At 42.1% G+C, this 13,963-nt stretch overlaps 2 protein-coding genes across 2 annotated transcripts in view; one reads left to right on the forward strand and one right to left on the reverse strand.

Moving 5' to 3' along the window:
- Nucleotides 1-3,798, reverse strand: foxn4 (forkhead box N4). The gene is made up of 8 exons (XM_026911375.3): nt 3,668-3,798; nt 3,461-3,555; nt 3,256-3,348; nt 2,701-2,825; nt 2,286-2,382; nt 1,964-2,171; nt 1,500-1,829; nt 1-1,163 (listed from the first exon to the last, which is right to left on the reverse strand). Exons 1-8 carry the CDS (start codon nt 3,693-3,695, stop codon nt 928-930), a joined length of 1,212 nt encoding a protein of 403 aa, XP_026767176.2. The 5' UTR covers nt 3,696-3,798; the 3' UTR covers nt 1-927.
- myo1ha (myosin IHa) overlaps nt 3,433-13,963 on the forward strand; it is a 24,977-nt gene continuing 14,446 nt past the window's right edge. Inside the window, exons 1-2 of the mRNA XM_053228819.1 lie at nt 3,433-3,561; nt 3,678-3,813. Coding sequence (XP_053084794.1) covers nt 3,694-3,813 — 120 coding nt within the window. The 5' untranslated portion in view covers nt 3,433-3,561; nt 3,678-3,693. The remainder of the gene's footprint in view (nt 3,562-3,677; nt 3,814-13,963) is intronic.

Here is a 13,963-nt window from a genome sequence, read left to right on the forward strand (position 1 = left end):
TGAAAAATAAAAATACAGTGGATCCCTTTTAATAAAACAGGAAGTAGCTTAGTTACAGGCTTACAAGGGGGCCAAGCACCAAATATAAACGTCATTTTCTCTCATTAGAATCAACTCATAATTAGCAGACTTTTATTAGGAATAGACATGTGCTGATCATTGATACAACGCGTACAATATGGTTATAGTGGATTCTTCAAAATGCCATCGCCTACTCGTGCGCTATTCAGGAGTGAGCCTTTGTGCTTCTGCTGTAAACCCTCGTGGAATAAGTTTCTTTATTTTGGATACGCTTGAAAGTGTGTCACGTGTCTGTCTCAGAGAAGGCGATCCCATAATGCTGTTCCCAAGACAGGACCTCAAGCTAAATATATCATTTACATAGTAATCTAGTGTTGTGATTTTATAAACCATGATAAAATGTTAGCTTATTACTGTGATGTATAACATGTAATGTCAGCACATGCCTAGTCTGGAATGGGGGGAAAAACAGATATTGAAACTTTTGCTTACACACATGGTGCAGACAAAATGTACAACATCCAAATGGTCCATTTAGCTGTATATATGGAAGACTCCTATGTACATAACCATTCATATATTTTCTTGTTTTCCAGAAATTAGCTGTTTGGTTCACTTTTCTCTCAGCACTGGAGACTGATTTGAGTCAAACATTACGTATGTCCCTTTTTTTACGATCAGAGTTCCAGAGGTTCTGTCAGTGATAGTTTGTGGAAGGAAGGCTGTCTGTTATGAATACAGTATTGTTTGGCTCGATACTGAAAAGTATTGTAGAAAAGTAAAAGCCAGGAAAATAATAAAATGAGTAAAATAATCAAAAGCCGCAGTCCACATTGTTGATGGTCCTTTGGAGTAAAGCTGGTCTTTGCTGTTTGGTAGGGGTGTGCGCACGTGTGTGTGTGTGTTTTAATGCAGGACAATGGGTTTGTTGCTGCCTTGTGTGTTGATGTACTGGTTGGTGAATCCATCCACCGTGCTGTAAGATGTGTAAACACCCGAGAAGGGAATTTCCGCAGCGCTGGACACCGGCGTCGTGCTCACACCCTCGAGATCACAGTCAGAGAGACGCAGGGGGGAGTTACTGAACGAACCCAGGGCCTCCAGGTTAAAGCTGTCATCCTTCATCTCGTCCCACAGGTTTCCTGCAGGTAGACAAGGGGCAGAGAGTGAGGGTCTTTAATATCAAACTTGTATGATACCTTCCAGTTATTAGCACAGACACTTAACCGCTGCCAAGACGTGACAAAGGGTGAAAGATGTCTATGTCTAATATTATATACTACTGCACCTAGATAGTACGCTGTATCAAATTAGTTTGCCACCATTGAGTAGTATTAGCATTTAGCAGCCACAATAAAGCGTTTCTGCTCACCATGACAACAACTGAGACAAACACTTCTTTCTGTCATCTTTGATTTGAAAATCTAAACATTTCCATCACCCTTTATCACATCTATCTCATTCAAAAATTCACCAACCTTGCAAGGCGAAATCCATGATGCTGGGGTCCAGAGCGTCCACCTCAGAATGGACATCACTGTGGACGCTGAAGATCTCTGCCGGTTGTTGTTGTTGATGTTGTTGTGGTGGTTGTTTGACGAGGTCAGGTACAGGGTGGAGCGGTGGAGTTTGAGCAGGAGCCGGAGACGTCGGTGCTATCCGGGGCTGAGTGTGGAGCTGCAGCTGGAGCTGATGGTGAACAGTGAGACACTGCAGAGACAAAACCGGCTGAGGAGGAGGAAGCTGAGGATCCAGCGGTTTCCTTCTGCAGCTCTCCGGCCGATCTGTGATCAGCTTGTCTAATTCATCTGAGGAAGGATGTGAAGGGAATGTCAGAGTTTCAGAAAAAAAAAAAAACAGTAAAAACAAAAACTATTGATGCATTAGCTCGTCGAATGACAGAAACACCACAATCAGAACCTACTGCGTTACTGACACTGACCTGGGTTGGCCATGCTGCGTCGGATGGCCGTTAAGTCTTTACGCTTCCATTTCTGCATCTCCTCCTCCATCTTATCGATCTTGGCTGGGTTGAGAGCCCACAGGCAGCCCTTCCTCGACGAGCCGCTCATCTTGTTCTCCACTTTCTCGAAACATTTATTCAGAGACAGGTTGTGCCGGACAGAGTTCTTCCAGCCGTCTGGTGCCGTCTGACCATCCCGGAGAATTAAAATGAAAAGAGACAGAGGCAATGTTATACTAAATCAGTCCTGTTTAGCGCTCACTTTCATCTGCACACTCTGTATAGTTCTGTATAACCTCACCTTAAAGTAGGGGAAGTGTTCCTTCATGAAGCTGTAGATCTCACTGACCGGGAGACTGCCTGTCTTACTGTTCTTCAGAGCCATAGCAATCAGGCAGCTAGAGAAAGATGGAGAAGCAGACAGGCTTTATCATGCCGCTGCATCAACGTTAGTCTTGTTCTCTGTAATGCTTCTCTCTGCATTTTTTTAATATTGATACATAATAATGCAAACACCGAATTAAGGGACACCTAATCTTGTGCTTTTGTCTGAGTTATAAAATTTGGTGTATGGATAAAGAGAAGCCTTTGTGGCCTTTGTACTTGGCTGGTGCTCTTCTTGTTTCTATGCAGAAGATGGTGGACACACTTGACTGTGGACATCTGCTTACACATCAGTTGATTACAGTGTATGACAGAGCTGCATGGTGGCTCACCTGTAGGAGTAGATGGGTTTGGGGAAGGTTTTGGGCTGCGTCTCCTGGCTGTGTGGAGTGTGGATCTGCTGCTGTGTGAATAAACTCTGGTTGTTGAAGTTGCTGTACAGTCCTCCAGGAGAACACTGAAATCACAGGAAACACACAGGAGTGAATCAGCATGTAGGGCTTTATTATAACCCCTCTCTTTCCTATCATATTAAACTTTTAGATAGAACAGAAGTTTACCAGATCTGTTAGAGAACATTCAGCTGTGGCAGGTTAAAACATTTTGGTATCTCTAAAACTATACAAAAAATTCTGAACCCATCACAATATCCTAAATACTCATCCTAAACCTTTCTGACCTCACTGATGCACTCTACTGCCTTAATATTAATTATTATTATTTCTGGCTCTGGACCTTCTCAGCACTTCAGATGATGCTGATCAGGTTCTCCTAAAGATGTTAACAGGCTGGATCAGGTGTACTAGATTAGAAACAAGGCCAAACTCTACATCTTTAAACTACCCTGAGCTGCGATTTAGGATGTAACTGGTGTGCGAGTGAAGTACCTGCTGGTTGGACTGGGAGAAAGTCATCACCTGCTGAGAAGAGGGCTGATAGACCGAGGCAGGACACGGAAAACTGGGAGAAAACTGTGGCATCTGAGAAACAAGAGCAGTCACAGAAACAGTTTAATAGCTCAGGATACCCTTTGAAGGCACAGTATGTTATAGTAAAGTAAAGAAGCTGTGTGTCATATCAAGTGTAACTCACGCTGTTGATTCCCAGAGGGCTGTGCTGCATGTTACTCTGCAGATGGATCATGGACGTTCCTCCTCCAGCCACGCTCATGTTACTCAGCTGAGCTGCTGTAGGTTCGTAATCACACAGTCAAAATCATGACATTATGACGTTCTTTCTATTCTTTATATAAACTCTGCGTGTGTGTGTGTGTGTGTGTGTGTGTGTGTGTGTGCTGACCTGCGTGCAGTTGGTCCTGAGCGCTCATGCTGAACTCGGCTCGGCCTGAGCGGAGCTGCTGCAGGCGAGGGACATCCACCGAGGTCAGCCAGGTCAGAGACTGGAGGTCACCGGGGTCAAATTTGCACAGCTCGGACGCATCCGAGGTCAGGAGCCTAAACACACACAAATACACACACACATATTCATAGCATATTTAATTTAGCTTGAAGGAAGTGATACACTTTAGACTGAGGATTTAAAATAGGAGACTCTCCCAAAGTTTGACTGGGAAACACAAAAAGCATCTTACACTCCAAACAGTCAGGATTTATTTATTAAGCTATAAACATCTTTATAAACTATTATCAGTGCATTCTTTAAAAAACTACAATTAAATATTCTGTATTGTTCTGAATTAGAACAGTCACTATTGATTTATAGTTTTGTCACTATTGATAAAAAGTGCTTTTTAGTTGTATCATTATTAAATAATAATGATTTTTCCCACCTTTCCTGACTTGAATGATTCAGAAAAATTTGTTTGCTTGGTATAAGAAAAAATTTTTTTACACTGCTTCAAGGGAGCACTGAGAGGAGAAGAGAGAGAGAGAGAGAGAAAGAGAGAGAGAAAGAGGCCCTTCAATCCTCTCCACTTGCTCACTATTGAGCCTGATAATTGGGGTCGCTATGACAACCCTCACTATTTTCGGTTATTTTTGCAGACACTGTAGTAACCCCCCACCCCACACACACACACACAGTTTAGTCAGGTGACTACTGGCGCTAGTCAGCCATTGGCTGAATCGTACGTAAACAGCGGATCGTTTGAAACGCAGTTAACGGGGCTCGCACCGTCTGCAACAGTTGGTCCAGCCTCGTTGAAAAATGATCACCTATTGTGTCAGCGAACGACAAAATCTGCACTACGGCACGTGGCGCTATTGTTTTCCTCTCCTCCCTCCTCCCTCCCTCACTCCAGCCCCTGATTGTCTGTCGCTCTTTTTCTTTAACCAACCCTCTTGCATTAATCTGCTGGAATGACAGGCCTCACACAAATAGGATGCCATCTGTTTGGCTGCCCTGTTTCCACCCCGAGCCGGGCCTTCCTACCCCTCCCCCAGGGCTGCGAGGGGGCTACACACGGCCAGAGGGGGTAGATGGGTAGAGGAGGGGGGTAAATAAGGCACACTTTCTGTCTGTCACCTGAATAAATTACATCAGTGGAGAGGAGAGATTCGGGACGTGGCCTCGGGCCGCCCAGCCTGCCCCATTAAAGAGGCTATGAATAATCATCCACCATACACACACACACACACACACAGAGTCGAGTGTAACTTTACACTGAAGCTTTGAGGTGCAAGCCGCAGAAATGACACCTCAACGCCACACACAGGGTTTAACAGCTGCTTAATGTTATTGTACAAAAGACACTTCGTTGCATGACACCTGGTCATCATCATACCATCATTATATCTAATTTTCTTAATTCTTTAATGAAACACTATACTGCAGGCTTGATGATCGAGAAACAAAGTGAAGAAGCCTCCGTGTTGTTTGTTCAAGACTTCCTATTGGCCATCTGTTCAGAACGTGTCAGTACAGGTGAAATAACCAGTATGACCTTTAAAAAAAAAAAATTATGAGCTACGTTTTACTAACAAAGCCAAACAAACAAAACCCAGCTTTTCATATTTGTCAGCCAATGTTTTTGTATTTTATCCTCCATACATAGATATAACACTGCTGTATCTCATAAGGAAGTACTCTTTCCTTAATTATAATAAACATTTTGTACAAACTGAATAAAATTACTAATGAAATGAGCAATGCTTTTATCCAAAGCAACATGTAAATGTAATCTTTAGGTCACTAGCACAGATCATTAACCCCTGAGCTTGTTGTCCAAGCTGCACAGTAATAGCAAAACCTTGACAGTTTAACACAAACCTGGAACAAAATCTTAATTAAACCCAGCATCGATAGCCGTTATCATGATTATTCTATTAAATACTCTGTTTATATTAATGCAGACATATAAAGAGAGCCACTGTCACTAATAATCTATTACTGCTTACTGAGGTCAAGAATTCAGCAGTAGCAGGGAGAATCACATCACATCCTCAGAAAAGATTAGCATTTTGGACATCTCATTGTAACCCTGTGGCAATTAGAGTGAAATTACAAGTGGACAGAAGAAGAGATGATTTTATTTGCTCACTGATGCAAACCGTTAAGTGTCCCTGAAAACAAGGGGGGGAGGTAGTGCACCTCGGTCCTGATGCTTTCTGACACGTCCATTCAGGGCCAAAAATGATTCGCTCGCTCTTTTCACAAACTGCCCATTTCAGTGTAAAGAACAAAACAAGGAAGAAACGTTTTGAAGAAATAGATCAATAAAATGAAATGGTCTGGTTCATATTTTTTGCTCCGTTTATAATTTATCATTTCATCATTTTTAGCAAAATTGATACCAAATATGTTTTTGAGAAGAGTCTGCTAAAAATCATGCATTCTTTTAATTTAATTTATTATTATAATTATTATTATTATTATTAATAGTAGTAGTAGTAGTATATAGATAGACTGGCTTTTCAGTTTTTTAAATACATTTTTTAAACCCTGCTTTATGTATGTATACAGTGAATTCAAATTCTCAGGAAAAATGACTCATGTTCAATATTCTCAGAAATCTCTTCTCCAAAATGGGAATCATTTTAGGGAGAAATGCAATATTGACCATCCAAAGGGAAGAAAAAATAAATTGTGTTTTTACCTGTAGTCCTGCGCTGAGTTCTGATTATGTCCTGAATTTGTCATCAGTCCTGACATCCTGTCTGTACAACCAGCTTCGATCATTTCCTAACACAACACATTGCATATTAAAAATACCTTTTGCTTCATGCTTTGTTATGAAAACAGAGAACAGAAATAGAATACTGAGAGGGTTGAAACCTGAAAACCTGACTTCCTTGGAGAAACAGAGGTAAAAGTTATTAAATTAAATTGTTACCTATTCAGCATTATTATTTTAAACATAAAAAAGCAATCTTTGGCTGCAGTTAATTGAACAGTTCTATTAATATTTATATGTAACTAATTCAGGTCTTAATAAACTGATGACAGAAATGGCATAATCGTATCTAAAACTTTTTGCATGTTAACTGATAGATTGTGTATTAAATCAGCACTTAAGAGAGACAGAGTGGGACCTGATATCTGATCCTCTAACTGAATGACAACCTGACATTCACCTTCAGCTGTCAAATGATACCAACTATTACTAATACTATCACTCACATCTGCTAATATTCTCACTTTACATGAGACATAAAGCTGGGAATGAACCGATTCTCACCTGTTTTGCTGAAATGAAATCAGGATAAAGTGTGATGTGAGCTGAGAGATGCAGTAGTTCAGCTCTCCCGGTCCCTGAAACCGTTTTTTAAATTTCCCTCTTCATTCAGCCCTGTTCAGGGAGAGAGGCTTGCGCATGCGCAGTGCTCCCTCTACGGCTCCGGCTGGAGAGCCAGTGGTGCGCATGCGCAGTGTCGTATTCCTGCGCTGTGCCGTTGAGGAGCTGAGAGAGGCGCGTGCGCAGTGCGGGGAAAAGCGCAGCTGCTGCGGCTGTAATAACTTTTTCTGAGTTAATTAGGAGAATTTTCGCACAGCTTAATTAGATTTTGGTGTTTTAAAATCCTCACTGCTCAGGTTACTTGTTTCTCCGTTTTTTTTCTTTTAAGCAAAGAGCTGTCTATTTCATTTTCCGTTCAAAATGCTGGGAATGAGTTGTGTCTTGTGCACGCGCGTCTGTAAAATCACGTTAAAAAAGTTTCGCTTTTAACCCTCTGTTCATCTTCTTCTTCAGAAGTCTGTTTTACAAATCATCCCTCTCATGTAGGTCCACTCGTATAGCTAATCCATGGCAACATAAAATAATATTAATATTAATAATAGTAATAAAAAAATCAAACCAAAATGAGCTCCTGTGAGAGGTTATTTCTAAAGCGCTCCGTGCCGTATCCGTGTCGGTGTGAAGCTGCTGTCGGTGTTTGTGTGTGTGTGTGTGTGTGTGTGTGTGTGTGTTGCTGTGCTCAGTGTGAGGCTTTAACAGGTGTAAATGCACACACAGGGCGCCTCTGTAGGGCGCGCGCGCTGCAGCGGGAAAACGGGCGCAAAGTGGCGGGCGGTGTTCAGCGGAGCACGAGCCCATTTCACTGAGACTGATGCGTGACAGCACACACCCTTTTACACACTACCGCCTCAACAGGAAAACACTAAAGAACTCCAAAAGTCAGAAAAATATAACCACTGCTTATTATTTAGGACTTTATTCTGTAGTTATTCGTGAATTTATAATGATCTTAGTCACATCATCTTACTGAGGCTGCTTCCGCGAGTTTCTGCTGAATCTGTGCTGAACGTGTAGCGCAGTCTGCATCTAAAGCCTGGTCTCCAGTGCAGATTATTATACAACCCTGTATTGTGTAGTAAATGTAAAAACCTTATATTATTTCAAACATGGTGCGTTGATTGTTAAACACTGCTTTTGTGAAAAGCGCGTGCAGATCTAATACTTTTTGCCCCCTGCTGTAATGAGGGTAGAGAATAAAGCGAAGGATGCGCAGTTTTAACTCCAGGCCGGTGTAATCCTAAGGGAAGATGGGCGTTAATTGACTTTGAGCCCTTTGGGAGTTTACAGATGGCGAATCCGCCACGTCACAACGATCAATGCGGAGTAACGGACAGAAAGGAAACCCGTCCCGAGCCTCCTCCTGGTCCTAGCGCCGTCATATCTCTGTCCTCGGTCTCTACAGAATAATGGGGCCAGAAAAGAAGTTTATTAATAAGTAAGGCCATAGGCGAGCTAATTCTTTGCTTTCTAAAGAACTGCTTGATTGGTGTATGTTTAACCATTTTTTTTATTGTGCATCTACAATGGAAGATTTTGTTTGTTCGTTTGTTTGTTTTTTTATTTGGTGACTAAATGGCCAAAGAATCATGGACTGAAAGGTTTTTCAGGGAACTGAAAAATGTGTAGTGTGTAGTGCTCCTATCACTGTGTACAGAACTGTGAAAAAAATTGTTTCTGACCGGAGTCCGTTATCATCCTGGGATTTTCATGCACAACAGTCTCTAGAGTTGCAGTAAAGACAAAACATCCAGTGAGCGGCAGTTCTGTGGATGGAAGTGCCTTTTTGATGAGAGGGGTCACTGGAGAATGGCCAGACTGGTTTGAGCTGCCAGAAAGGGTACAGGAACTCAGGTAACCGTTCTGTACAATTGTGGTGAGCAGAAAAGCATCTCAGAATGCACAACACGTTGAACCTTGAGGCGGATGGGCTACAGTGTCTGAAGAACATGTCTGGTTAAACTTCTGTCAGCCAAAAACAGAAAGCTGCGGCTGCAGTGGGCACATGCTCGCCAAAACTGGACAGTTGAAGACTGGAAAAACATAGCCTGGTCTGATGAATCTCAATTTCTGCTGAGATACACAGATGGGAGGGTCAGAATTTCGCACCAACAGCATGAATCCATAGACCCAACCCGACTTGTGTCAGGCTGGTGGAGGTGGTGTAATGGTGTGGGGAATGTTTTCTTGGCACACTTTTGGTCTGTTAATACCAGTCAATCATAACGTGAATGCCACAGCCTATTTGAGTATTGTTGCTGACCACGTGCATCTCTTTATGTGCACAATTTACGCATCTTCTAATGGCAAAGCAAAAGTCATCTCAAACTGATTTCATGAACTTGACAATGTTCTTCAGTGGCCTTCCCAGTCACCGGATCTGAATCCAATAGAACACTTTTGGGATGTGGTAGAATGGGAGATCTGGAGCATGAAGTGCACCTGAAAAATCTGCAGGAATTGAGTGATGCAATCATGTCAACATGGACCAGAACCTCAAAGGAATGTTTCCACCATCTTGTGGAATACATGGCATGAGGAATTGAAGCTGTTTTGAGAGCAAAGGGAGGCTCTACCCAGTATTAGTATAGTGTTCCAACTAAAGTGTTTGGTGAGTGTATGTATACAGAGGAATGAAAATGTATGTCTCTATGATCACAGTGCGGCATGCAGCAACGTAATACTCACTAGTTTCTAAATAATGCTGATTAAATAATGCAACACAATACACACACAGGACAATAAAAATAAAGTGGTACAGTCCAGTGGTGTAAATGTGTAGAGTCTCTGTTTAAATTACATGAGATTGTAACTCCACTACCTAACACTGTAAGCATGTGCAGTGTTGACATGTTATCAGCAGAGGAACATTATAATTTGTAATATATTATCTAAGGCAGGATGTGATGAATAAAGCTAGTTCTGTGAATATTATCAATGAGCATATATTCTTAGATCATGTGTCCTTGTTGTGTACGTTGTTGCAGCCATTTATTAGATATAAGAATTTCTTATGACGTGGTGACTGGATCCCCTCTGCTTTAGTTCCACTGCTGTGTCTTTAGCTTTGCTCTCTCAGACCCCTTTAGAGACATCACAACCAGGGGTCAATGATAGGGTCATCCCCTTGACCCTGCTGAAGACCTTTGGTCACGTCCACAAGTCACATTAAACCCTCATGCCATCCAAGAGACGAACTTGTCAGTTCTGTCATCATTTTTATCATCCGTTCATCACCCCGCTGTGATGCGTGTTTGGTGCATGTCAGAGCCAGTTGTCTTTGATTTCTTTTGAAGATGCCATCAAGAGTGTGACAGTGAAACATCTGGAAAGAATTTGCTTTAATTATTTCCCACAACAGCGACTAATATCAGCAACATCTAGTGGAAGAATGTTCAAATATTCATCATCAGTGAGTCATTATATTTAACTGAAACAAGCACACAGTTTACCTGCATTTGCATTGTATTTATGCAGAAAACAGCACAGAGTTATGTTATGGGAATGACTGTGAGGCTTTTTCATGAGAAAAAATACTGATAAAAGAAGACAAACACAGCAAAAATTTGAGACAAGAAGCAGATCAGAAAATGAGAGAGACAGAGAGGGAGATGTGATTGGATTTTCGGTGGGAACGCAGCAAAGCCTGTGTCATAATACGCCCTTATTCTCTGTTTGGAATCTCTAATGAGAGAATCAAATGCTGTGACTCATGTGTAATGGGATTTGCAGAGTCTCGTGCGGTACCGGGGCCCAGCAGGCGGCTCAAAGCCTGTTAAGGTTGGACAAGCATTACAGGCCTGGAGGGGTGTGCGAGTGTAAAGGGAGGGTGGCGGTGTAAGAGGTGTGAGGTACCCCTGACAACACAGTTTGGCAACGGGACAACTGTGAATGTGGAAAGCTGCAGACAAGCAGGTTGAAGAAGAAGGCCTTCTTTGCCATTCCAGTCATCAGTGCTTTCTGTATGGTATGCTCATAATATCTCTTAATGCCAAACTTTGTCATAAAGTATGAGATCAGTAGATGAATTTCCTCACAAAAAGATTCGAAGTCAAATAATCTGAAGAACAATTGTACGACTTTATCTATTAGAAGTCTGTTCACTATTCATCACTGTGTGGGAACTGACCTCCAAAACTACCTGACGATTCCAGACTTATCTATAAGGAACTGGTACCAAGTTTGGTTTGAGTAAGAAGACTACAGGGTCCTACCCTGCTCGGTAAACTACTAAATAGTCTTGCGAACCAGACTTATAGAATTCACTAGAGAGTCTGGCACATTTCATCAACAAATGTGGCCAAGACCAGGATTTACTGACATGGGAGAAGACCAAACATAGACCCTTTCCCTATCACTGGAGGTAATCTTACCACTTACTGCTTCACACAAACTTCTTTAATAACTTTTGAAGATGTGATTTCCTACTGAAAAGTGCATATACACTGAAGTGCAGAGAGACAGTCAGACTGTGGCCTTCAGTATCGTGAAGCTTAAAGTCAGAAAAATACACAAAACATGGCCATGGCCTGTGAGAGGAGCACCTGAGGCTGAGACTAACTCGAAGCATGCAAAGCAAAATATAAATTAAGTCATTGTTTTGTTTTGGTTTTTTTGCTGAATGCTCAGACCATCTGTGGTGAACAAAAGGGACACCAGTTTTTGGTGTCATCATGTTATGGGTAAACTGGGAAGTTGAATTTGGTTTTGTGTTACAGTCTAAGACCTTTATAGTCTCCATAAGTCTTGAGTCCACTTTATGGAAAGATCAGAACCTGCAGAATCCAAAGCAGGGTTCTCAACGCCCAAATCCTGAAAGGCCTCAGTGCTGCTCCAACGCAGCAGACTCAGAAGTTAATTATCAAATCTAATACAGGAAACCGTGGATTCTTTGGCTTCTTAGTACTGAGAGGTCAGTGATGTGGAGGAATGGCGTTCGTCATCGTGACAGTCTTGTTAACCATTCTTCTCAAATCTACTGAATAGGTGAGTGATTGGGTGTCATTGCATTTCGCTAATCAAAGATCAGTAAGTAACCGGACCTGCATTGTAGCGCAGTGGCCATGGAGGAGAGGCTGCTCAGAGGGAGTGGAGGACTGGTAAACGAGTTTGGATGGATTGTGTTTCTGTATCTTTGTTGCACCCAGTAGATTAGGAGACACCCAGTTAAACACTGAACAAGATCTGCTTGCCTGCAACCCCCAGTCCGATCAGGCCATGAATGATTTAGCATGCCGACTCTGTAGCTGGAGCAACTGAGTGCTGAGACAGGTGTTCACATGTTCACACCAGTTCTGGACAGCCTGATGATGCTAACATGGGGAACAGAAGACTGAAGTTCTAGAAGACACAGTAGCAGGGATATTGGAAGTTTTATAAAACACTGAAATTGTACAAAAATGTACTGGAACAGCTGAAACGGGACAAGCTGAAGTGCTCTGCAATACTGGACCTGGGGATATTGGACTTTCAACTTCTGTGGTTCTACAAGCTACTGGAACACATAAAGTGTTGGAAACTTTGGAAGTTTCAACATAAACTTTGGAAGTTTCTGTGGATCATAAGAAGCAGGAAGCCTCTGATGTTCTAACATTTAATGTTCCATGGATCACAGTGCGATCACAGGCTATTTTGGAGATTCTAAGGTTCTACAGAACACTGATGGGTGGATTCTGATGTTCTGAAGTCCTGAACTGGAGTGGAATTTTGCCGTTCTTCTGTGGCCCTCACTAGCATGTAGGCTACACACAGACTAGCCTGTATCTAAATGTGGCATCTCCAGGGAAGCTTTAGGGAAGATTAGGAACAAGTAGCCACTGGTCCATACAGCAACTGAGATGCAGGTATAACTGGAAGGATGGTAGTGTGCTGTGTGTGTTTTTTTTAATCCATATAGCACTTTTTACCAAAAGGTAGAGATTTTGTCTCTGTTGCAGTGTGTGTACTAAAGTTACATTTGTTTGAGAGTAATCCTTGGCCTTATTTACACAGCTACACACACCAGAAACTTCTCTAATCAAATGAAATTTCAGATGCTATTTGAAACTCACACAATTTGCATAGTCCTTGTCTTTCACATTAATTACACATGTCTATCTCTTCTAATATTGTCTGATTTTACAGCATGAGAGCACACTTCACTTCACAGTTTTCTCACCTAAGTCTGTCACATATTTTGTTCATGAGTCCATATGATGCATCCCTGAAGGTTTAATGCCCACTTTCTTCAATAAGAATGTAACAGGATCCCACGGGTCACTTCAGGAGATCCTCTCGTGGATAATGTTTCTTCCTCTTTGGCCTAGCCTACTTTAGAAGATGAGTATCCCTCTCTCTTTCTCTCTCTCTTCCCTCTCTGACTCTTTCTTTCCCTCAGATGAGGTCATCTCCACTCAGCTGTAACGGACACACTACACTAGGCCGAAGAACCATCTCTTAATTAAGACACTTCACCACTCAAGAAATGTGCCACACTACCTGATATGACACTGCAGTGATTGAGTTGATGAACCTTTTTGTGTTCTGATGGTTGTTTAATTTCATGAAAATGTTGAACATCCAGGAAATCTTTACAGCAGCTGCATTGAAAACGAGCATTGCAAGTTCTTCTGGAAGACCAGTCAAAGTCTCAAGATGCCTAAGCATAAAGCTCCATTGGTTTGGTCTCGTTTTGAGTCTCCTCGGGACTCGGAACCAGCTTTTCCTCTACTGATGTCTGTGCGCTCTATCACACTTGATGTGTCACATGCATCGGTGTTAGCATCCCTTCTGTCCCTTGTTCTATTGTTCTCCTGTTCAGCACCAAGTTCAGCCTGTTCCCATGTAACAGTGATGGCAAATCGGAGAGAAAGTGGAGTTTGGGAAGTGTGGGGGTGTGGGAGTTCCACCCTCTTCACAATAACCGC

Source organism: Pangasianodon hypophthalmus, chromosome 24 (genome assembly GCF_027358585.1).
Source record: "Pangasianodon hypophthalmus isolate fPanHyp1 chromosome 24, fPanHyp1.pri, whole genome shotgun sequence".
Taxonomy (NCBI): Eukaryota; Metazoa; Chordata; class Actinopteri; order Siluriformes; family Pangasiidae; genus Pangasianodon; species Pangasianodon hypophthalmus.